The sequence below is a fragment of the Amblyomma americanum genome, chromosome 1, assembly GCF_052857255.1.
Source record: "Amblyomma americanum isolate KBUSLIRL-KWMA chromosome 1, ASM5285725v1, whole genome shotgun sequence".
Classification (NCBI taxonomy): Eukaryota; Metazoa; Arthropoda; class Arachnida; order Ixodida; family Ixodidae; genus Amblyomma; species Amblyomma americanum.
The window spans coordinates 451,019,426-451,045,072 of NC_135497.1; the positions used below are offsets into that span (position 1 = coordinate 451,019,426).

The 25,647-nt window shown below is 45.5% G+C and overlaps 1 protein-coding gene across 1 annotated transcript; it reads right to left on the minus strand.

Moving 5' to 3' along the window:
* Positions 1-2,632: 2,632 nt before the first annotated feature.
* On the minus strand, positions 2,633-17,797 carry LOC144104333 (uncharacterized). Its single transcript, XM_077637270.1, has 4 exons — positions 17,696-17,797; positions 13,764-14,064; positions 7,898-7,977; positions 2,633-3,120 (listed from the first exon to the last, which is right to left on the minus strand). Exons 1-4 carry the CDS (start codon positions 17,759-17,761, stop codon positions 3,100-3,102), a joined length of 468 nt encoding a protein of 155 aa, XP_077493396.1. The 5' UTR covers positions 17,762-17,797; the 3' UTR covers positions 2,633-3,099.
* Between the last annotated feature and the right edge of the window lie 7,850 nt (positions 17,798-25,647).

The window sequence follows — 25,647 nt, forward strand, 5'->3', positions numbered from 1 at the left end:
TGCGCTCCGTTGATGATAATTATGCTACAAAATAAAAAAGAAGCTACATAACAAGACTGCTTTACAAAGAAGCGGCCTTCCATATGGTGTCGTACATGGCGATCCAGGTAAAAAGGCAGACAGTATAACAAATGCACTTTGCATATTCATTATGAGAAGTTCCGTGGCGAAACAAAAGCTAAGTACTAAGAAAGCTGTCCAGTAACAAATACGGCACACAGTGCTCTGCTAGTTACGTGATTGTAAATAGTAAAATGTGTTTTCAGCTTCATTAGAAGAAATGATACATCGTACGTTAATGTTGGCAGAAAATAATTTGTGCGCGGCCGCGGCACAAACCATTCCTCAGATGACTCGGCTAGATATGTGTGAGTTTGAAAATGTAAGAGTACACATTTTCTTCGGGAATTCTCAGTAACATACGTTTAAAAAGTGCAGCAGGTGTAGTAGACGGTAATTGTAAATTTGCTGTCTACTATCTTGAATTCAAAAAACAGTTGATGATTGTGGTGGCAGTAAGGAACATTAGCAAAGTAGCAGGCAGCTTTTTTTCGAAATACCGTTATGTTTTCATAGTAGCCGTGGTTGAAAGAAATGTGAAAATGTTAATGTGGGACCGAAAAAGGGAGCGAAAGACTAAGTTTATGTTGGTTGGGAAAATGTCTAAAGATCGACGTAGTAAGCCCACAGCGGAAGAGAGCTTTTTGCAGTAGAACACGTTCTTGGGCAAGTTGGTCCATAGCTTGAGTAGATGAAGCGCACAAAAGCACAGCACACAGGAAAGGAAGACACGAGACAGGCGCAACTTGCGACTGTTTATTTCAAGACCACTAAACTTCAAGACCACTAAGCAGAAACTTGGAAAGGTAAAAAGTCGGACAATTTCCTTATGTGAACAACTCGGTTTACAGAAGCTCGCAAAAGGTATTCAGGACAGCAAGCGCAATAGTTTGGATGTGTTCTTCACTGCGAAGAGACACAAGGAAGGTGTACCTTTCAGGTGCATAGTGAGCGAAAGAGGTGCCTGGCAAAATCAAGTTAGCCGCTGCCTTCTAAAACAGCTCAATAACCTGGTTGTGGAAGATCCGTTTGGCGTAAGGAACAGTCTTGCAGTCATTGAATTTCTGCGGGAGAACAACTCACTAGGTTGTATTTTTTCTGTAGATGTGGTTGATCTCTTTTACTCTATACTGCATGCAGAGTTAATGGCATCTGTCTTAGCCTGCAAAGAAACGAACTGCATGATTTCTTTCCAATATACTGCCGGTATATCTGTAGATAACTTTCTAGCCCTCTTAAAGTTTTATTTGTATTCGACAAGCGTTTCCTTTCACAGTCAAATGTATGTGCAAAAACGTGATATATGCATTGGTTCAAGCGTCGCTCCCGTACTGTGCAACATCTTTCTTGCGGGCATTTACAGAACCCTATCGGGGGCATTTGACGCAGGCAAAGTTCTGAAGACCTTTAGGTACGTTGGCGATTTTTTAATTATATTGACTAAACAATCGCCCTTGACTTACTCGCAAACTGTGCAGGATATTTTATCGGATTTTAAACAACATGCTAAGGGTTTGTATTTTACATATGAACTAGCGAAAGAAAACAAATTACAGTTTTTAGATATTCACATAACCATTACTGACGAAGGTGTTTGCTGGATGTATCGTCCTCGTGCCCGCAAATAATTGTTGCCGTACGATTCGACGCACTCGAAGACAGTGAAACGTGCCATTGCCATCACGTGTCTTGATTCAGCTCTAACAAAATCGTGCTGTCATAATGTACAGGAAAGCTTTGACGCACAAATAAAAAAACAGGCAGGCTTTCCTTCCCTGGTGATTAGCTCTGTTACGGAAGCATTGCTGCAGAAAGTAAAAAAAGAAAGAGAAAAAAGAACGAGGATGGTGAAGTATCTGAAAAGAAAATCAAACCGGTGGTCATTCCGTATTCCCACAAAGTGGCCCATAATCTTAAGCATGTTGCTGTAAAATGCAAAGTCCCGGCGGTCTTCTCTGCACCCAGAAAACTTGCATCGCTGTGTCGGAAGGTTGGAAATGATAATGCAAAGTCAGCAGAATCTGAAACTAAGCATGCAAACCCTTTTCTGAAATGTGCTGTACGGGTAGTCTATAGCATCCCGCTGACTTGTGGAAAGGTGTACATCGACCAGACAGGCCGATGTAATAATGAACGCCTAACGGAGCATAAACGCTCGCTAAGAACTGGTACCGGATAACATTTGCCGCTTCACTGCCAGGACTGCGGCAAAGAAGAGCAAAAAAAATTTGCGAAGCGAAGCTGCGAGAAACTCAGATATTGCGTAGGAGTAAAGATAAGACTGCCCATGAACTGCTAGAAGGCCACAGGATTTAAAAAAAGCGGGAGTTCCTGTGTCAGCACTCCATCGCTGGTCATTCATAAGAATGAAAGTATATTTTTAGTAAATTTAGAAAGATTTGAATCACTTTTGTTCCCCCCTCTGTAGTATCCTTCCCCTCGCACTAGTCATTTACCTGTTGTTTGTTATATTATTTTTGTCTCCTTTCCTCTACGCCTTCTTCTTGGCTATAAATAAGCCATTCTTGACTTCAATAAACAGTTGCAAGTAGCGCCTGTCTCATGTCTTCCTTTCCTGTGTGCTGTGTTTTTGTGCGCTTCATCTACACAAACGAGAGCTTTTTGACCAGTTACTGAATATGAGAATTCCAACTTTGCGGTCTTCCACAGTATCGAGTGGAGAGTTGCCCAAGCACAGCCCGCCAACCAGGCTTACTTTTTTTTTTTAACCAAACAGTATAGCTTTTTATTTTTGCCCTAAACCTCAGTTTTGGTAGTCTGTTCAGACAGAGCAGCGGTATACACAGCATACTAGACAGACATAACGCAAAAAGCATCAGAGCACCGTCAACACGCATAGCGTCTGCGGACAACCGATTGCATGCCAAGTGAAAGCTAGCTAGTGTGCCACCTGGATGAGGGCGCATGCACGGACCAGCCGAAGTAGGCGATCTTGATCTCGACGTTGAAGCCAACGAGTCAGTTTTCCGCCTTGATGTTCCGGTGGATCACCTTGTGGCTGTGGCAGAACTTGAGGGCCTAGCCCAGCTGGTAGACGTACTGGATAAGGGAAGGTGAGCGCGCTCTGTAAAATAACGACTGCGAGCAGTTGTACAAAGGATCAAGAATATACGACAGATCGACCAAATCTGGAGTAAATATGGTGGTCATGTAAAGCGATATTCTCATGAGTTGTATCAGTTAAACACAAAATAGGAGTTTATTTTTGTAATTTACATGCTTACTTTCTTCGAGCTTTTAGTAAGTGCATTTCGATTGAATAAATCTCCAGATTGAATTCTTAGCTTTTTCTTTTAACACTAACTTTTACACAGCGATATGGCGCCAGACTCTTCACACAAGTTCTCCCTCACTTAAATACAAGCGTAACGAGTAGCGCATGGCAAATTCCAACTCTTTGGCCTTCACTAGTCTGTACTGAATAAGCACGGGAAAATGCGGAGATTTTCCATATCACTGCAAGAAATAAGAGCGAAAAATACGGAATTTTTCGTCCAAACTGCCAATTTTGAGTTGCCACACGGAATATCACGGTCGACGACTGTTGCAGTAAAAGCTCCCCCCCCCCCCCCCTCAGCCCCACTAGCTGCCGCGACGCGGTTCATTCGTGGCGGCGTTCATATGGCTCATCATCATCATAATCACCAACCTGACTACGCCCACCGCAGGGCAAAGGCCTCTACCATGTCTCTTCAATTACCCTGTCGTTTGCCAACTGCGCCCACCGTATTCCCGCAAACTTCTTAATCTCCTCCGCCCTCCTAACTTTCTTCTGCCCCCTGCTAGGCTTCCCATCTTTTGGAATCGACATCGTTACTCTTGCCTTCGCACTACATGCTCTGCCCAAGTCCATTTCCTCTTGATTTCTACTAGGATGTTCCCGCGTTTGTTCCCTCACCCACTCTGCCCGCTTCCGGTCTCTTAACGTTACAGCTATCATTTTTCTTTCCATGGCCCGCTGCTTTGTCCTGAACTTAATCTGAGCCCTTTCCGTTAGCCTCCACGTTTCTGCCCGCAGGTGAGTACCGGGAAGATGCCCCATCTAGGAGGCCATGGCTCTTATAGCTTTCACCCATCTTCTCGACTGAGATGCGGCGATAGTTTAATGGCTATCTTCGTCAGCGAAACAGTAATTTTATAATTAATATAAAATGACAATGATAGAGATAGCAATTTTCCTTTACGTATAACATGACGGTCACAGTGTTATTACACTGACTCCGTGCTGCGTCTCTCTTTTGGAGATCAATCATGACTTCTTTGACAGCTGCAGCTGAAACTCCACACTTTATAGCGCCGGTTCGCAGCACCACCGGTAGCTGTTCGCTGTTTCGCACGGTTATTGGTTCTGTAAATATGTTGATATCAGCAGCGAATATCAGTAATAACAGTTGATTTGAATTCGCCTCGGGCATCAGAAAATACCACCCAGTTAGAATATTCAAAAACAAGCACTCGTAACAGAGCAGACACCGAAAATGACAGAAAAGACGGGCGCTTAAAAAGCATCCCGCAGTGAAAAGTTCATGAGAAATTTCAAGAACGTTTTATGCATGCATTTCCTTTACTTCCAAGCAAAAAAAAAGATTGCCAATGCACATTTTACCGCCTAGAATCCTTGCCGCAAGGGCACACTTAGCCTTGGTTAAGGTAAACCCTTTTTCCGTTAAGCGTAGTTACCTTAACCGAGTTAAACAATTAGCCTAAATCTGTCGTGTGAACAACAGCACCATGCTTAGCGAGAACCGTGGTTACCTTAAACGAGGTTAAGCGCTCCCGTGCGTTACCATGACCGCTTTCAATCAGAAGTCAAAATAAAAAATAAACAAAATGGCAGTTGAAAAGAATGACTGCATTGGTTTCTAGAAAAGCAACTTTTTTCGTTCAAACTGCTATATTTTCTGTACACAAATGCACTTCATTATGACATACATCCAGCCATGGCAGTTAGGTGTAAAATTTACACAAGGATGGCTTCTGGTACTCTCCTTATTCTAATCATGTACAGCTGAAAAATTAATTTTACAATTCCAGGTGGAGCCTGTGCAGCCATTTCAATGGAGACGAAATTAAAAGAAAATCCAAAGGAATTTTGGAAACATGTAAAGAGAAATAGAAAAGGCTCTAACTATACCACCTCTTGCTTCTGGTGACACATTTGTTGATGATGATGCACAAAAAGCTGAGTTCTTTAATAAATATTTCAGCTCTGTTTTCAGCTCTGAAATCGAACATGCTGATATGAATACCCCGAGTTTCCAGCCAGTGGCGAGTGTTATGGATGATGTTGTGATCAGCATCAACGGCATACAGTCTCTGCTGCAGAATCTGAAGATTGCTAAGGCTGGTTGTCCTGATGACTTGCCAAACAAATTCTACAAACTGTGTGCTGAGTCGGTTGCACCCTACTTAAAGATAATTTTTGAAAAATCGCTTGAAGAATCCTGTCTTCCAGATGACTGGGAAATTGCAAGTGTTGTGCCAATCTACAAATCTGGCCCTCGCAACACTATCAAATTATAGACCGGTATCTCTAACTTCAGTTGCGTGCAAGACACTCGAACATATTTTGTTCACCAGTATAGCAGCACATATGGACGCACATTCATTGTTTAATCCTCGTCAGCATGGTTTTCGAAGGGGCCTATCGTGTACTACGCAGCTGACTGAATTTGCGCACGATCTGGCCGAGGCACTGGACAGGCGACTTAGCGTGGACTGCATGTTTTTGGACTTTAAAAAGGCCTTTGATACCGTGACGCATTCTTTACTAATTCAATAAATGTCTTTTTACAATATCAGCCCTCAAGTGATATCATGGGTAAAAGATTACCTATGTTTACGGCAGCAGTTTGTGGTTATGAATGGCGCCGAGTCTCAGAGTGCAGGTTGTGTCTGGTGTTCCCCAGGGCTCCGTGTTGGGACCACTATTGTTCCTGCTCTACGTGAATGACATTGGTGACGGAATAGTATCTCAAATGCGGTTATTTGCGGATGACTGCGTTCGTTATAGTGTTGTCACTAGTGAACGAGATGTGGAAATGTTCCAAGAAGATTTGAACAGAATCTCAGAGTGGTGCGTTAAATGGAATATGAATTTGAATTTGTCCAAGACTGTCCATATGAAGTTTACAAGAAAGAAAAACCCTGATGTGTATTCATATGTTGTTAGGAACACAATGTTAGAACAGGTATTTGAATTTAAATATCTAGGCGTTTATTTTACTCCTGATTTGAGCTGGCGCCGTCACGTCGATTATATCTCTGCTAAAGAATGCAGAAACTTGGGATTTCTTCGCCGAAATGCAAGCACTTTTCCACTGTCATGTCGTGACATTTTATTCAAGACTTATGTCAGGTCGGTTCTGGACTACGCGTGCACTGTCTGGGACCCGCCTACTGCTAGAGATAAAAATAAGTTGGAGAGGGTGCAGAACATTGCCTCTCATTTCGTGTCTGGCACACGCGGGGCTCGTTACAGTGCATCGCGTACGAAGGATGCACTCAACTGGGAATTGCTTGACACGCGCCGAAAGAAGTTGCGTCTGAAGCTATTTCATGCTGTTTATTATTCAACTGCTCGGGTTGAACGCGAAAGGTATGTGCAGGAGCCTTTTTATAGATCCAACCGTGTTGACCATGTTTTTAAAGTCCGCGAATTCGGGGCAAAGACTGAATTGTTTAAAATGTCTTTTTTTCCGAAAACCATTAGAGAATGGAACAGACTACCGAGCGATGTTGTGAGTGTGACATCAAATGATGCGTTCTTTCGTTCTTTAATGATGTGATGCGATTGTGATGTGTTCTTTTGAAGTGAGATGTACATGGAGAGCACTTTATGCTTGTAACTCTGCCTGCGAGCGGAGGTGTCATGTGTGCTTCTTTTTTTGTACATTGCCCCTCCCCCCCCCCCACTGTAATGCCACGGCGCTGTGGGTTCCTTACTAAATAAAATAAATAAATAAATAAAACTTCAAGCATTAGGTCAGAATTTTCACTTTGCCACATCGATAATAACAAAATAACCGCGCCAAATCACCCGTACAAAATCACAAGTGGTATCTCCTCAGAGCCACGTACCATGCTACTTCCAGAACGCATAATTATTCCTTCATAAGGAGGCTGAAAAACCAGCTTAACAGCAGCCTTAGTATTTCAAAACGGCAACAAACAGACTGAAGCGTTCTCAAAAGAAGCCGTGTGCTGAAGTTTGGCTGTCAAACGCCTTTCTAGAACTATACAGCGTGTTGAATTGTCTTGCCTGCACTTTTAAATGCTTCACTTCCTGGCTGGCAGCATTCCAACATGATAGTGGCGCGTATGCACTTCCAATAAGAAAAAAGAAGGCAGGGGCAGGGCTCACAAGACAGTGTCAGGAGAATATCCACCAGCTTCCCAGCTGCCTGGCATAGCAAATAAGTGGTATAATTGCAGAAGAATAAAACCATCAACGATCAATAAAGAACTGCAGTTAATGAGTGTTCGCAAGCCAAAACTACACCTACGCAACAACAAAAAAATTCGCGGTGGTTTAGCTCTGGTTAAACCTGGAGTGACGCGATAGCTAGAGCTGGCCAAGGCGGACCACCTGATCGGCCACGGCGCCGCCCCGCCGGCAGCTGCTCCGCATCACGTGACCAACCACGTGACAGCGTGGCGGCGCCGCCAGGCTGAAGGAGCGAAATGCTACCGTAATGTAGCTATCGCTACAAAAGCAGCCTAAAGAGCGGGATTACCTACAGCCAGAATGCAGCACGACGCAGTGTGCTACAAGGTGCACTCATGACAATGCACATCCCAAGCCAAGCAAGCTCACCTTAGGTGGGACTGGATCTCGATTTCTCTTTGCAACTGGTGCTCCACATAAAAGCGCTGCAGCTGCGACTTGAACAAGACCTGCACGTACAATGTTGATTATGACTTTTATTGGCAGCTTTTAAGGGAAGCTTTCACCAAAAAGCGCCATGGCAAACGCTATTTTCATCTGCACAAGTTGTTGTCAATGACCCATTTTCCAAGAACTCCATCCCAGAGAAGTCAGACACCAGGCAAAGAGGAAAGCTTGTACCAATTGGAAACAGATGCTTATTCCTGGCGGCAGTAGCAACTGAATTCCGCGCCTCCCCTGTACGAGGCGGATGTCCAGACTAATAGGACACCGCTGCTGTCTCACGCGCAACGTGTATACACATTTTTATCCCTGTAGTTAGGTGTTGTCTTGCTAAACACTTTGTTTGAAGGCCTCGCATTTCTAACCCGATTCGCGAGAACACCGGAGTAACAAAAAGAATGCCAGAAACCTTCCAACTCTGGTGGTTTGTACTTCTGGCTGTGCTCAATAAACTTCAAGAATTTCGGTTGGCAGTGTTATTACCGCGTTTGAGCTCCCTTTGGTTGTGAATACAGAAACATTGTGTTAGCTGTCTCATGCACAGTCTTACAATCAGATTGCAAACAATATAGCGCGACCACAACAAAATCTTCCAGTCAACCTAAGTACGGTCCCGTGGTGGTGTCGGCAGGCGCTCCACAAGGAGGACTGGCAGAATTGCTTCAAACATGTGCGTTATTTATCGTGCGATCTTGTGCCCGTAAATGTGTACAACTCAGCGACGGCGATATCAGCAAGTGTGCCAGCTGGTCGACGAAAAACAGCATCATCGTCGCCCCCGCACTGCGCCTAATTTAAAAGTAATGAAGAACTTTCAAGATAAGGCGTGAAACGTACTTACGACAACCTCCAACATCGTAGAAAACATTGCGCGCGGCTACAATTTTTCTATAAATATCTGATCGCCTCTTGCGTTCCAGAGTGATAAGACCACGTAGCGTTGCATTCGACAATCAACAAACGTTACAAATCTTTGCGATAATACGGCAGTGCCTGTAGCCTGTAGACTCAATGATTTTGTGCACTCTATCAGTTTTTACTTCAAGAAGTATGTCTATGCACGCCCAAAGACCTTCTAGAGCTATTAAGCCCAGCCTTCTTATCAAGTAAAAATTTATCTTAAGTAACAGCAGGTGTCGGAGCAGGTGTCCACTTTGTTAAATTTTCATAAGCCACGGGCTTCTGTGCATGAATGCAGTATGCACACATTGCTCCCGTTCTATAAAAATCACTTCAGAATGGAAAAGCCGCAAGGGTGGACTGTTGCCGAAAGTGAAACAGAACAGATTGCACAGACGCTGTACAGTTCAGTGCGTATAAACAGATTAATACATAGTAAATAAAGCAACGAAAAGTAACCACGAGGAGAAGCAACAAATCCCAATCGAAAAATACAATATATAATTTTCTGTTGTCGCAGAGATTTACTGTAATGTTCTTGCCCATGATCTTGTATGAAACAAGACAAATTTTTTGTAGCTACGGTAGAATTTCGTATCGTTGCTACATATAAGTACTACAGAACTATGCATACTATAGATAAGTACTGTACAAAAAAAACTACAGTAGTGAAGAAAAAACTACAAAACAAGAGAAAAATTTCTCGTTACGGCAAAACGACAGAATGTTGTATTTTTTCTCTTTTTTTCTTTTTCTTTATTGAAGACATTCCGTTACAGAAATGCCTTGGGGGACGCGACAAAAGGCAATAGAACATGCCTGACGGGGCCGCGCCCCCTTGGCTGCGGCGGAAACAACGTAACATAAGCACAATAATTACAAAGCAAAAGAAACATCAATACTGCATGATATGAAAGGGCATGAAAAACACAAAAATACAGGTACATAAGAAACAATAAGTGGGATCAGTAGCGTGGTGTTATGAAAAACAGTCATCACAGTGAAGGTAAAGATCCGGAGTGAAGGCGAACGAAATTATCAGCACAGCATGGTATTTAGTTTTCATTTAAGAAAATGTCTCTAAGTGTTCTTCTCAGTCGTTGCACCTTGGTGGCAGTAAACAGTATCTCAGCTAATTCAGGATGCGCATTGAGGAAATCCGGAATCAAATAACTTAGTTTTTGATCACCGTATGTTGTACGCGAACGGGGCCTTGGTATTAAGTTTTGTCGTAGATAATAAGGACCAGGTTGGGCATGATATTTAGTTTGAAATGTTATATCTGTTTGGTGAAGACGCGAAATTTCCAGGGCCAGTTTGTGTTTATGGAGTTTGTGAATGGGCATTATTTTATTACTTTTAAAATGAGGTGCAGTGTCCTCCGAAAGATCTAAATTGCCTATTGCTCTCACTGCTCGCTTTTGCAAAGAGAAAAGACAATCCAAATTTGTCTTAGTCGTTGTAGCCCATACTAGGAAACAGTAACAGAAGCGTGAATGTAAAAGCGCATAGTAGATTTGCTTTTTTACAGCAGACGGAACATGGTATTTTATCTTGTTTAAAATTCCCAGGGCTCGCCCAAGGTCCCTACGCAGTACGTCAACGTGAGGCGTCCATGAAAGGTTCTCCTGGAATATTACCCCCAAAAATCTAACTGTAGTCGATTGTTCGATAGTAACGTTATGAAATTTTAAGTGCAAGTTCGTGGGTGAATGGGTTCTCCTCGGTCTAAACAGTATGTATTCAGTTTTACTTGTGTTTAATTGGAGTCTGTTCGAAAGAAGCCATAAGTTCAGTCCAGTTAACCATTCGTTGGCCTGATGAAACACGTCCACAACGTCAGCGCCCGAGAAAAACACATTCGTGTTATCTGCATATAAAATTAACTTAATGTTATTTATTATGTTTACAATGTCGTTTATATATAGTAAAAATAGTGTCGGACCAAGTAATGACCCTTGAGGTACGCCCTGTTTTACAAGTCTGCTGTCGGATTTTGCGCCATTTATACATGTGAACTGGGCTCTAGATGTTAAGTAGCTTTTTATTAAAGACCATGCGTTGCCGCGAAATCCATACAATGGCAACTTCCTTAAAAGCACGTCATGTTGGACACAGTCGAAGGCCTTTCTAAAATCCAGAAATATTCCGAGGGTAAATATTTTCCTTTCAATGTTTTCGAGTATATGTTCTTTCACTTCAAGAAGGGCCATTTCGGAGGACTTATTTTTTCTAAAGCCGAATTGTTCACTTGCTATTATGTTATTTACACTCAGAAAGCTTACTAGTCTTTTATGTATAATATTTTCCGCTACCTTCGCAAAGATAGGGAGCACCGAGATTGGTCTGTAATTGTTCATATCGTTAGTGGAACCGCCCTTGTGTATAACAGCCACACGAGCTAACTTCATTGCGTCTGGGAACACTGCGGTGGAAAGAATAAGGTTCAGAATATGAGTGAGTGGACTGCCACGGCTTTTAGTGGACCGGGTTTAATATCGTCAGCTCCAGAGGCGCAATGGTTCTTTAAACCCAAAATGACGTCCAGTATTTCATATTCATCAGTTGGGAACAAAAATACAGTATTTTCACAATGTGCTTTGACAAATTTCTCACATGGTATCGCAGCGCAGTCATTTGCGGAAGCACCCACGTTAATAAAATGTTCGTTGAACAGGTTTGCAACCTCTTCTTCACTCATAGATTCGCTGTGATAAGAAACCCGCTTTGGGGAGTTCGATTTACACGTGACGTCTCTGACCGCTTGCCATACCAGACGAGGATTTCCTGCAATATTGGAAAACTTGTTCACATAGTATGATCTCTTTGCTTTCTTAATATCAGCATTCAATTTATTTCTCGCTTTCTTAAATGCGCGGAGATCGCCTTCACTTCGTGTGCCTAAAAACTTTTGAAAAAGGATGTTGCGGTTTTTTATTCTGTTATACAGGTCGTGCGAGATCCAGGGCTTTCTTGCTCTCTTGTGTCTCTTAAGAGTTTTAAAACCGAAGGATTCATTGTACGCAGAAATAAAAAACATCAAGAATGCCTTATAAGCGTTATTACAATCCTTTTCCTTTGTAACGCTATCCCAGTCCTGTTGCATAATGAGTTCTTTAAACTTTGACATGTTTTTTTTCCGAGTAATCTCTAATCAATATTTCTTTCTCCAGAAAAGAGCGTTTTTGCTTCGAAGGTATCAGACAGTAAATGGGTAAATGATCAGTAAGATCGCATATAATTGTACCTGATTTAACTTCATCGGGGCAGAAGCTTGTAATGCACAGGTCAAGTATTGTTTCAGAATTTGACGTGACGCGAGTAGGATCATTAATCACATTTGAAAAACCATACGACTCAAAGAGCTCTTGGAAATGCAAAAAAAATAATATTATTTGGAGAAGCATTTATACTGAAATCCCCAACAAAGACACATTCGAGGTTGAGCTCGAGGCTACGTTCAAATATTTCTTCTGCAAACTGCATGAATTGCTTTAAACACCTAGATGGCGGTCGGTACACAAGAGCAAGTAGTATATTATAACAGTGAATAATGACGCACTCAAAATTTTCATTCACAATGTTATAGTTTGCTAGAATTTGATACGGTAGTTGGCAACGCACATACAGAGCAACACCTCCTCCGCGCTTTTATGAATGGCACGCTGACACACAATCAAATCCCGGCAAGAGAAAACAGTCGTCAGATGTGAACCACGTCTCACTAAAGCAAATAAAGTCAAACTCGTGGTTTAAATTTGATAAAAACAAAGTAACCTCATCAAATTTATTTCGCAAACTTTGGGCGTTTAAATGAAATAAAGAAAACTTCTGCTTATCCTTGAGTTGCTCACTATGGTGAGCAAAATTGGACATGAATGGCATCGCGTTTGCTTGAAAATACAATTGCCTGCGCTATCACCTCAGATTGGCGAGGTCATCCTTATCGCGGATGACAACTGCTCGTGCACCGGCTTGTTTCCGTACAAGCACCTTTCCATTCACGTGCCAAACGAACGCGTAGCCGGATTCCTTAGCCCATTCTTTGGCAACTGTCAGAAGAGTGCGAGTGTACCGAGTCATATTCTCACACATGTACTTTCCGGTGTTGTCATCACGTAGCGCCTGCCTTTTTGCTAGCCAGGCATCACGAACCTCCTGCTTTGCGAAGCGAACAATTACGCCCCGTGTTTTGCCCGGCTTCGCGGGAAGCCTGTGCAGGGCTGTTATGTCACTCGAGCACACCTCATCAAGTTCCAGTTTTGTGCCTATTTCATTCACTTTCTTTAGTAAGTCCTCGTTTTCCGTCTCTGGTAGACCATGGATTTAGATGTTCAGTCGACGACTGCGCCATTCTAGACTGTCAACGTCCTTATTGAGCTATGCAATTTCACAGGCCCATTCAGCTTTCTCAAGCCGCTCTACACGCTTCGTGACATCCTTTGTCGACTTTTCTTGGGCTAGAAGACGTGTTTGAAACTCATCGAATTTATCTGAGAGCAGGCTGACGGATGACTCAAGCGACTCAAGCTTGCTGGACATGGCCAGAAGGGAGTCAATTTTACTTTCCATTGAAAACAGCCTAGTGATTAGTTCTCTATCGGACTGCTGCCCGTGCAGTGTATCCTCAGCTTTACGGCTGCCCTTACATGTTTCGCACCTCCAGGCCTTCCAAGCTTTTGCTCGTTTCGAAATGAACGTTTCTTCCGAAACGCCTGAACATGATCCGACATGGTACGTAAATTCACACTCTGAGCAGCACAGTGATTGACAGCTGTCATCAACAGGTTGTCGACATGCGCAACAGCGTAACATGATAATTGCGTGACACTCAACGGTAGCCTTGGCAGCAGCGGCAGGAACAAGAAGAACTATCGAAAAAACGACCAACCTGCAAATACGTGGAGCAGCAATTCAGGAGACGTGTGCGCTGGTTGCTGCCGCTGCTGCCAATGCCAAGGAAACGCCCCTTGCTGAAAATTCGCCGGACGGTGTCGGTGATACCGCTGACGATTGTTCGTGCTTTTCACCGTGAGGCTCGGCGTTATGCAGGATTCTCGAACGCTGTCCGAGATCGATGTTATTCGTCGTGCACCTCTGGCTCGGCAGCTTGCCCCGTACAGATGTCGGGCACCGTGCTCAGTGGACGGGCTCGGCACCTTGTCGCGTACAGATGACAGGCGTCGGGTAGCCTGCAAATACGTGGAGCAGCAATTCAGGAGACGTGTGCGCTGGTTGCTGCCGCTGCTGCCAAAAGAAATCGTGCTTGCCCAGGCATGGTTTCTGACATGGTTTCGTCGCTTTTTCCACTGGGATAAAATAAGCTCTAAGATCGGTGCCCTTTAATAAGCCAGATAACAGATAACTGCCTGGGCAAGCACGATTTCTTTATCCGACAACACGACTAACTTATACACATTGGCGACGATTTGATGATGTGATAGGTCTCTGCGATATCACGCGTGCGCTGTAACGGTGGCTAAAAAGAACGTTCGTGTTTGAACTGCGCCATGCATAAGCATTTGCGCAGATACGAGGACAGGCGGATGCAACAGCCTCTCTATCGTGCTTACTGGTGCTCTAGTAGGGGTGTGTTGGAAAAAAAAATCATGCATTGCTGTTTTAACCTGTTGTTGCTGTTTAAATCCGCACACTCTAAAGTGCACGAGGGCGCAGTAGTTTCGTCTTCCCAAGATCAACATTATTTAGATCTATGAATGGGGAGAAAACTGAGGCTGTGCGCGGCTGTATCTGCGGATGTTGATTCCCAAAGACTCAAAGCAATTTATAAAAAAATTTCAGTAATCTTCGGACGGCTAGCAGAAATGACTGCGGCCCTCACCAAGTTCACAAGTATTGCCGTCATTCTGCACATTGATCGCATCGCACATATCAAAAGAGTGGAGGCAATATACGTTAATATAGTTGTTTTTTGCCCTCGATAAACTGAAAGATGTGTAGCTAATGATTCAGCGACTGCGGTGGGTGAGTAGCGTTTGTACGAGAGGTGTTTATTCTCTGAGAAATTCCACACAGTACGTGAGCCAAATCGACTGTCGCTTATGTACAGATGCCGTTTTCGTGTGGCACAACACGCGTCGACCAGACAGGCAACTGCATGAACACACGCCTCAACGAGCATGAGTATGCACAGGTGTTTCCTCCACTGCGCCTAGGCTGCTTTGTGTCGCAGCTCGTAAACACGGGTAGTCTTTCCGGTGCAATCATTACGCACTGGTGAGCCCACGACGCCATCAAGGCTTCGCCAGTGTGTGAGAGCCATCCATCTATCTCGCTGTTCAATAACGGGTCCTACTATGGTCTTCGATTAAATAATTAGAAAGAATTTCTGAAAACCACTCACCACCTCTGTGTGGCCCAAAAAATGCCCAAGTCACGCCAAAATACAAGCACTTTCGAGATGCTCACAGGCCAAGCGAGCCCTCAAGTGAATATAACTCGCCGAAACAAAAATATGTTAGGCCACAGCGCCGAGAGCAAATTCGTTTTCGAAATTCTAAATACTGATATGGATATCAGTTATGGCGAGCTGCACGCCTCATAATAAGGGGACTAACAGTAATTGTTAAAAATCTAACTACGCAGTACTATTCAACCAGCGTCTTAGGTGTATTCTGATGTGCTACACCCCTGATAGTGTTACTTCTTCTAACTGAAAAAGCCTACTTTTAAAAATTACAGACCACCTTAGGTGCATCACCCGGTATATAAGGGAGGAAACCGAGCCGCCACTCATAACGCATGTGAACTGCTATCGGGCAGCAAAGTACCAATGCTGCTATCAATGACGTGCTGCAACAACCGAATTCTACCAAATATACATGAAATTATATCAATGCTTGCTGTCTACCCACCTTAAGAGCAACGAGATAGTGCGTCTTTTTTTCTCGGGCAAGGTAGACATTGCCAAACTTGCCCTTCCCCAGTGGACGGCCGATCTCAAAGTCGCGCAGGCACCGGGTTTTGACTCCTTCCTCAGGGCTGCAACCCAGTACAAACTGTTACAACTTGGATCACGCAGCACAAGTAAAAATTGCACTAAATAAATTTGTGAAATGCCCCACAGTCTGAAGCGCTACGAGAGCACGAGTGATATGTCTCCTCTAAGATCATCCGTGGGCAGGAAAAAAAGACCCCATTCGAGTTGGTGGCTTTTAGTTTCTTCATGCACATGTTTCGTTCTGCGTTGTCTCTGAATAGATGCCACAGTGAACCAAAATAACATTTTAGAGCAACGTCATCGGTTCCCAGATAACATGCGCCAAATTCGAGCGCTATTTTGTGTACAGTTGCAATAATAAGGTCATACTTTTATATGTTCCAGAATAATATTGTTTCTCGGCAAGCACGTCCATAAGTCTTCTAAATTATGATCGTGTGGTGCGTTTAGCGGCCAATAAAAGGCGCGCTGGCGTAGAAGCGGATCGAGCATGGGCAGAAGGGCAGCGGCAGTCAGCTGCCAGGATGGGTTCTCGGCATCGCAAAAGTGCACGTGGGTAAGCATCAAAATGGCGATGCTTTAACAGGAGTACGCACAGCCTGAATGCCTTGAGATATGAGACGCGAAGAGCAGAAGCTAAGAGGCAGTCAGCTGCCAGGATGGGTTCTCCGCATCGCAAAAGTGCACGTGGGTAAGCATCAAAATGGCGATGCTTTAACAGGAGTACGCACAGTCTGAATGCCTTGAGATATGAGACGCGAAGAGCAGAAGCTAAGAGGCAGTCAGCTGCCATAATGGGTTCTCCATAACGCATTAGTACACGTGGGGAGAAAGCAATAACTTTGCTGAAAGTAACGGAGAAAAGGTCGGCCGGAAAGATCTATATCTGGCCTGCTACTCTGCACTGGGGAGGTGAGAGAGGAGAAAAAGATGGTCGTGATTGGTAACGGCGCGGTGAGAGATGAGAATATGTGCGCGCCCACTTGGCGGTATCACAGCCACGAGTAAAGGCCCGTGCCGGTCAAAAAATATGAATACACCCGCAATGCTTGGACTGCTTTCCAAATCTACGGCCAAGCACTTAGCAGTAATTCCTCTGAGAGCGGTCTGCCGTCTATACACTCCTAGGAAGCGGGCAACGTTAGTTTTTCGCGCGCTTATACAGGGCGCATCACTAGTACATGTTCCATAGTCTCAGTTATGCAACAATTAGAACAGCCCGGGTAGTCCGCTAGGCCAATTAAATACATGTAAGCACTTTCGCGAGAAAGCGACGTCTAAAAGAAATCTATGCATCAAGCATGATTGAGGCCGCGCAGGCAGTCAGCTGTCAGGATGGGTGTCGCGAATTGGTAGCGCGTCCCCGACTTTCCGAAGGGAAACGCTATCACGCGCAGGTTCGGACAAGAGAACAAAGAGGTCAAACAAAACAAAACGAAGCCATATTTATAATTTAAAGGACAAAAGCACCCGCCGCCATGGCTCAGTGGTTAGGGCGCTCAGCTACTGATCCGGAGTTCCCGGGTTCGAACCCCACCACGGCGGCTTCGTTTTTATGGAGGCAAAACGCTAAGGCGCCCGTGTGCTGTGCGATGTCAGTGCACGTTAAAGATCTCCGGGTGGTCGAAATTATTCCGAAGCCCTCCACTACGGCACCTCTTTCTTCCTTTCTTCTTTCACTCCCTCCTTTGTCCCTTCCGTTACGGCGCGGTTCAAGTATCCGCCGATATATGAGACAGATACTGCGCCCCTTCCTTTCCTCCAAAACCAATTACTATTATTATTACGGAAAAGAGCCAATAAGAAAGGAAAACACACACTCAACACGTGTACGACACTACAGAATTAAAAAAAGTGCTCACCAGGTAATGAGCGTCCCAGGATGCCTTGCAGGGGATGCCTTGCAGACAGGGCGGACGCGGGTGCATGTAATGCGACGCGTCGCTGGTCTTGCGTCGAAGGAAGCGGCGGAAGGGAGCCAGGTGGTGGTAGGAGCGGAGAGGAACGCAGGGAGACGCCGGTGGACTCCCGTCAACAGCCCGAAGTACTTGCCATCAACCGAAAGAACAAGCGTATCCAGGTCCCGTCGATGGCGTTACGAAACGCCGGAGGCTTAATAATAATAATAATTGTTTTTTTGATAAAGGAAATGGCGCAGTATCTGTCTCATATATCGTTGGACACCTGAACCGCGCCGTTAAGGAAAGGGATAAAGGAGGGAGTGAAAGAAGAAAGGAAGAAAGATGTGCCCGTAGTGGAGGGCTCCGGAATAATTTCGACCACCTGGGGATCTTTAACGTGCACTGACATCGCAAAGCACACGGGCGCCTTAGCGTTTTGCCTCCATAAAAACGCAGCCGCCGCGGTCGGGTTCGAACCCGGGAACTCCGGATCAGTAGCCGAGCGCCCTACTGATCCGGAGTTCCCGGGTTCGAACCCGACCGCGGCGGCTGCGTTTTTATGGAGGCAAAACGCTAAGGCGCCCGTGTGCTGTGCGATGTCAGTAGCAGGCTATCCAAGAGTGCCTTACGGCAACACGGACCCTCAGTACATTGGCTGCCACGTCCACACTTGCAGTGAACGCAGTAGGCTTGCGTCGGTGATCCAAGGGAGGTCACGGCAGCATGGACCCAACGTCCGACGGCTGCCACCTCCACGCTTGATTGACCCGATCTCCGCTGCTCCGCTGCTCTGTCTTCCTTTACACCTCGTTTTTCTCACCCGTCAGCTCTCCGCTCCTCGTGCTCGCCACGCTCTTTGTCGCCGTCACCTCGCACACGCCCTTCGTACACGCGCAACGCTGGGCTGTCACGCGCAGCGCTCCGCTGTCCAACGCACCGCTGTCGACGCACCGCGTTCACAAATCCTCCGCGGATCTTTTGTGCACCTCACAATGGGTTCCCCGTAATGCATAAGTGCACGTCATCATCATCATCATCAACCTGATTACACCCACTGCAGGGCAAATAACTCTGCATATCTCTCCAATTAACCCTGTCCTTTTCCAGCTGCGGCCACCACATTCCCACAAACTTCTTAATCTCATCCGCCCACCTATCTTTCTGGCGCCCACTGCTACATTTTCTTTCTATTGGTATCGAGTCTGTGACCCTTAACGATCATCGGATATCTTGCCTTCACATTACATACCCTGGCCAGCACATTGGTTCCTCGTAATTTCGACTAGGATGTCATTAATCCGCGTTTAATCTGACCCACTCTGCTTTTTCCCTGTCTCTTAATGTTAGAACTACCATTTTTCTTTCCATAGCTTGCTGCGTTGTCCCTAACTTAAGCTGTACCCTTTTCGCTAGCCTCCACGTTTCTGCCCAATAGGTAAATAGCGGTCAGTAGCGGTATTGTACACTTTTCTCTTGAGGGATATTGGTAAACTTGCATTCATAATCTGAAAGAACCTGTCAATTGTGTTCCACCCCATTCTTATTCTTCAAGTTTAGTTGTTTCACTTTCGTGAACCGGATCATCGGTCACTACCTGTCCTAAGTAGACGCATTGCCTTACCACTTCCAGCATCTCGCTACCAATTGTAAACTGCTGTTTCCTGGCGACACTGTTGAACATTACTTTTGTTTCCTGCATTTTATGTTTTAGACCCACCGTTTCTCTGCCTGTCGAACTCTTTTATCGGGCTTTGCAGTTCATCTCCTGAGACACTTAGCATGGCACGTGGGGAAGCATAAAAAATGAGAATGCTTTAAAAGGAGTGTTTCACGGAGGACAAAGAATTTAAGAGAGACCGTTATGTCGCATTTTTTAAGCCGGACGTGAGGGCTAACCTTAGATTATTGGCCGCTTTCGTATACGCAGCAGATAACGCAGCAAATAACACCGTTGCGCCCAACGTTACTACAGGCGTCGGCTAAAAACATCCAGTAGTCCTTGCGAAAACGCGTGACCTCAGGCACATTTTTTGCAGTGCAGCTAGGACAACGAGAGCCTTTCCTTAGCTCGTGCCCGCATGAGCCGCGCGAAGCATAAGGGCCTCGAGGTAGGCGACGGCAAGAGCTGGAGTGCAGAGGCAGTCGGCAGCCGAGGCTATTTCCTCGCAGCCCACATGTGCATAGGGGCTAAGCATTCGGAAACGACAACTGTGAGAAGGCGGAAACCCCACCTACTTTATTTTCTGTTCGCTAGAGTGCATGCGTTCAAAGTTTATTTCCCGCTAAGGAGAGCACATATCCGGATAACTAACGAGCTTCTATTACATGTGTTGCAAAGCTGCCGGTGTGACCTGCTTGAAAACATGCAAGGGCTTTAGTGTCCCTGCTACGATCCCAAGGGTTTCAGTCGCCGTGGTTTCAATGCATTGATGCATTCGCTGCGCTGTCAGCAGCAGTAAAGGGCGAAAATGCTCATTTCAAGCCGTATAAAACATAAAAAAATTTGTGACGATAGGAAAATAAAGGCGCAACAACTGTCTCACACTCGACGGACACCTCAACCACGCCGTGAGGGAAGGTATGCAGTAAAAAAGGGAAGAGAGAAAGGGGCGCCGTAGAGGAGGGCTCCAGATAACCTTCCACAACCTAAGATTTGGTAATTGATTTGCAGTGACATCGCACAGAAATAAAACAAATAAAGTTTTGAGGAAAGGAAATTGCGCAGTATGCCTCACATCTCGGCGGACACCTGAACCGCGCCGTAAGAGGAAAACATGGAGTCTTTTGCGCTATGCCTTCATCAAAATAAGGCCGCCGCAGCTGGCATTTGGTCCTGCGTCCTCACGATCAGCAGTCGAGTGCAGAATACCATGTGAGCCACCGCGGCGGTCACACAGTAACAAGGGTCAGTTACAGCAGTCGCTCATTAGAAAGCAGCAGACAGCCACGTTACGGCCTGTAACCTGCGTGCATTAGTACGAACGCTGGTCGGGGAGACGTCCGCGGCCTATTCGGTTAGAGATTTTTCTTTTTTTCGACCGCGGATCCCCAGGCAAAGGCGCATGCTGCATAACCAATTCTAAATAACGGGAAGAGACTCGACTCTGTTGATGTCTTAGCACGCTGTGCGCTCCAAGTAACTTCAAAAATTTTAGAAGCATCACAGGATTAAAAAGGCAGTGGTGCAGAGAACACGGAAGCAGCGAAAACACTCCATGGCTAAATGTAGCTCGAGCGCTTACCATTCTCCGACGGATTCCTCCGAGCTGCTCGTGGAAGCCAGCTGCTGCTCGCCCATGCCCTAGGGAGTCGCGTTCAAGGATTCCTTCTTGCTAGGAGCGCTGCGAATTGTAACGTTGCAGGAGCAAGATTAAGGAGGCAAAAAATTGGGGGACGCTTAAGCTTTGCCTTTAAGAGCAGGACGCACAGCATGTTGCGGCATTGCCAAGGAATCCACGGAACGCCACCGTCCTTCGGTGCGGCCCTTTGCCCGGACAATTTAAGGAAAGAAAACGTATCCTAGTGGGCACACGAACCGCACCGTAAGGCAAGGAAAATGAAAATATTTTTTAAGGAAAGTAAAGGACGCCTGTCTCATATATCTTGGTGGGTGCCCGAACCAGACCGTAAGGAAATTGAAATAAAAATTGGCTTTACGGAAAGGAAATGACGTCTGCCTCGCAATTCTCGCTGGACATCAGGTTCAGGTGTCCACCGAGATGCGGCATTTTTCGCTCACGGCCAAAGACGCCGATGACACCGGCTTTTCTGCGACATGAGCTCCTTAACGCTGTCGCGTTAAAATGAAAAGTTGCAACCCGCGCGCTATCGCACAATGTGCCAAAGGCGAATTTAAGGAAAAGTGGTGCAGTCGTCCCTTTCCAGCCTCAACGAAGAGATTTAGTTTGGAATGACCTCACAGGCCCACTGACGGACATAAGAGGGAGAGGGCGCATCTCAGCGAGTTTTCTGTAGGATATTTATGAAAAATTTTATTGAAGCAAATAATCCTATTGAAGCGAAAGCTTCAACCCGTCGCGGTGGCTCAGTGGTTAGGCGCTCGGCTACTGACCCGAAGTACCCGGGTTCGAACGCGACCGCGTTTCGATGGAGGCGAAACGCAAAAATCGCCCGTGTGTTGTGCGATGTCAATGCACGTCAAAGATCCCCAGGTGGTCGAAATTATACCGGAGTCCTCCACTACGGCACCTCTTTCTTCCTTTCATCTCTCACTGCCTACTTTATCACTTCCCTTACGTCGCCGCTGGGGTGCCAGAAGTGAGACAGTTACCACGCCTTTCATTTTACTGATAACCAATCATCATTCATTTAGGCTACTCGGTGGTTCTTCAACGCGCATTTATATGCACAGCACACGTGTGCCTTTTGAGTTTCGAATCCAGCGAAACGCCTCCGCTGCGGCTGGGTTTGAACTCTGGTCTTCCGGCTCGGTAGCCGAACGCTCCAAACATTGCGCCACCGCGGCTGGTTCGTAAAAATATAATCGCGATAGTACGTGTTAAAACAGCCACTGTTAGGGCGCGCGACAAATGGTTGCAGCGCAGGTAAAAAGCGTCAGTCCGGACATCGAGCTGTTTGAAAGCTGAGCTACCGCGGCGGCTTAAATACAAGTTAATGCAAGGAAAGCCCTCAGCGTCGTTGCCCGTGAGGAAAAAACTCCGATGGAAGCAAATATTTAACAAAATTGAGTTGAAAAGAAAATTGAGGAAATACATGTAAACCCAATTTTCTTTTCAACTCAATTTTGTTATTTCTTTGCTTCCATCGGAGTTTTTCCCTCACGGGCAACGACACCGAAGGCTTTCCTGTCACACGAGACCCTTAACGCTGTACACGCCCTGTGCAGGTTGACATCGGCGGTCAGAACTAGACATGCTGTCCAGTGAATTGGTCTGTGTGCCGATCCAGCGCAGCATTTGATACGCACGACATAAATATCCTTATGGAAATAGCTGTGTCGCAAATTGGTAGCGCGTCCCTGACTATCTGTGGGGGAACGCTATCACGTATATATTCGAACAAGAGGACAAGAGAACAATATCAAAGAAAACAAAACAAAGCCATATTTATAATTTAAAGGAAAAGGGGCTAAATAGAAACGGACACGAAAACAAGAAAAACACACACTCAACACGCGTACAACACTACAGAATAAAAGGAAAGAGCGCTTCACCTGGCGCGTTCGGCGGCTTCCAGCGCACTTCATGAGCTCACTGCACACGACGCATCCCCCCTTTCCCCCATCGTCACCTAGAACATCATTGTCTCTCTCTCTCGAAAACGCCGATGCCTTGAGCCTCTGCTGGCGGCGTGAATTTTCTCCCAGCTGCTGGCGAAGTTCCATCGCGGCAGGAAGGCAGGCGCACATAATTGCAACTACGAAATCGAAACTATGCCGCAAGAGGCACAGCGAGCCGCGCTGTGCAAGGAGGAGGAATAAATTTCATTACGTTTTTCAGTCGTCGTTAGTCCACTTTCGCTCCAGGTGGCCTCCATGAAGGGGCGATCTCGAGGATCCAATCTGCGATGTTGGCATGTACTTGTTGATCTTCACTGCGTGTAAGGAGCCGCGCCACACTGCGGCTAGAGAAGATGCACGGGGTCGCGCGCGAAGAAGAAAAAGCGGAAGTGAAACGTGGTGAAGAGAACGTGGTGGGTGTTCGCAGACGTGTCCTTGCTGGCTGCTGCTGTTCTCTGCTTCTGGTGGTTCCGGCTCGTTCATCATTGGTGAGCCCGTACTACGTTGGGGGGTTTTGGCCAAGGCGTAGGTTAAGACGCAGTTCATGTGAACCTGAGGGTGCGTTTTGCTGAGAGATGTCGTTGACCTCCCCAGGTTGAGGGTTGGCAGCTTGGTTTGCCAGCTTGCCAGCCCAAAGCCTGCCGCTTGAGTCCTTGCAAAAATATGGCATTGATGCAATTCTCTCGTCCCAATCGGTGAGGGTGCGATCAGAATGAAAACCCCCAAACTAATTCAACAGGAGCTAAGACCATTGACAGACCACTATCTGCAGATCTCTGAAGTGCGTCCACTTGGCCGTAGAGGCATTGTGTGCAAGTCCTCAGACATCGCTTGTGTTGCAGACTGGCTTCATTTCATTTCATTTTATTACCTTAAAGGCCCCAAAAGAGGGGTGTTACATAAGGGGTGGCAACAATTAAAAGCACAGATTCACAATAACAGGAAAGTTTTTACATTTTCAGCGAAAAGACTTGGGCAAGTGATGATGGCAACGTTGTTTGGAAGGCCGTTCCAGTCTGCGGCTGCACGAGGAAAGAAGGAATTAGAAAAAGTGACGGTGCGTGAGCGTGGACGGGCAACTTGTAGGTGATGGCTGGTGCGATGAGATATGCGTGCTGGGGGAAGAATATAAGGTGCGACGTGCATAGGGCTGTGGAAGAGTTTGTGAAATAAAGACAGGCTGGCAATGCGACGGCGGAGCGATAAGGGTGATAATCCGGATGCTGTTTTTAAGGAGGAAACGCTGATGTCATAAGAGTACGATGAATGAATGAAGCGAGCAGCGCGATTTTGAACAGATTCGAGGGCATTGATGAGGTAAGCTTGATGAGGATTCCATATGGGCGATGCAAATTCTAGTTTGGACCTGATGAATGATTTGTAAGCTAACAACTTGACATGTTTTGGATCATGGTGAAGATGGCGCTTGAGGAAACCTAGCGTCTTGTTTGCTGAAGATAATATGTTAGTAACATGCAAGCTCCAAGAAAGATCGCTAGAAATTGTTATGCCTAGGTACTTGTATGACTGAACTAGTTGTACGGGAACTTCTAATATTTCGTAAGAGAAAATTAGAGGATTACGGTGGCGGCTGCTGGACAAAAGATTACATTTACGTGGGTTAAGTTTCATTAGCCACTTATTACACCACTCCTGAACAGCATTGAGATCATTTTGAAGAGAAGATTGGTCAGCAGTGGAGAGAATAGCACGATAAAGTACACAGTCGTCAGCGAACATGCGTATGTTAGATGTTACGTTTGAAGGCAGATCATTAATGTACACGAGAAACAGTAGTGGGCCAAGCACAGATCCCTGTGGAACGCCCGACGTTACTAGGAGTGAGTTAGAGTTCTTATTGTTAACGGAGACAAACTGCGTACGATTAGTTAAAAACTCTTCAATCCACTTCAAAATATGGGGTTGCAAATTTAATTGGGAAAGTTTTATCAGGAGGCGTTTATGGGGTACTTTATCAAAAGCTTTTGCAAAATCTAAAAATACGATGTCAGTCTGTAGATTACAATCAAGATTAGCATGCAGATCGTGAATGAACGTAGCAAGTTGGGTCTCGCAGGAATAACCCCGACGAAACCCGTGCTGAGCAGGTTGAAAAAAGTTGTTCGAATCAAGGAATGCCATGATATGGGTATAGATGACGTGTTCCATGATTTTGCAGGGAATACTAGTTAGAGAGATGGGACGGTAATTAAGTGGCGAGTTCTTGTTACCTGATTTGTAGACTGGAACGACGTTCCCAATTTTCCAGTCTATGGGCAGTTGACCTGTGAAGAGTGACTGAGCGAATAACAAGCACAACAGAGATGAACATATATCTTTGGTATTAATCAGTATTTTAGCGTTGATATTGTCAGTTCCTGCAGAGGATGAAAGTTTAATATTTTCAATTAGTGACGAAATTCCTGCTGAAGAAAATGTAAGAGAAGGCAAAGTATCTTGAATAACTGGGGCGTTTGGAGGAAATGTCGGATCTGTTTCATTATTAAACACGGAAGAAAAGGCTGCGTTGAACACATTGGCGCATTCTTTTTCGCATACAATTTCACCCGAACCATCGGTGAAGGAAATAGTTCGTGTGTGCTGGGGGTTAATAACTTGCCAGAACCTACGGGGGTTAGTTGACAACATTTTA

Excerpts from the sequence above, each read along its gene's own strand:
- LOC144104333 (XM_077637270.1), bottom strand. The coding sequence starts at position 17,761 with ATGCACCCGCGTCCGCCCTGTCTGCAAGGCATCCCCTGCAAGGCATCC. Across the intron at positions 7,978-13,763 it reads GCTGCTCCACGTATTTGCAG|GTCTTGTTCAAGTCGCAGCT; the intron begins GTTGGTCGTTTT and ends TTGTACGTGCAG. Across the intron at positions 3,121-7,897 it reads GAGATCCAGTCCCACCTAAG|TACGTCTACCAGCTGGGCTA; the intron begins GTGAGCTTGCTT and ends TCCCTTATCCAG.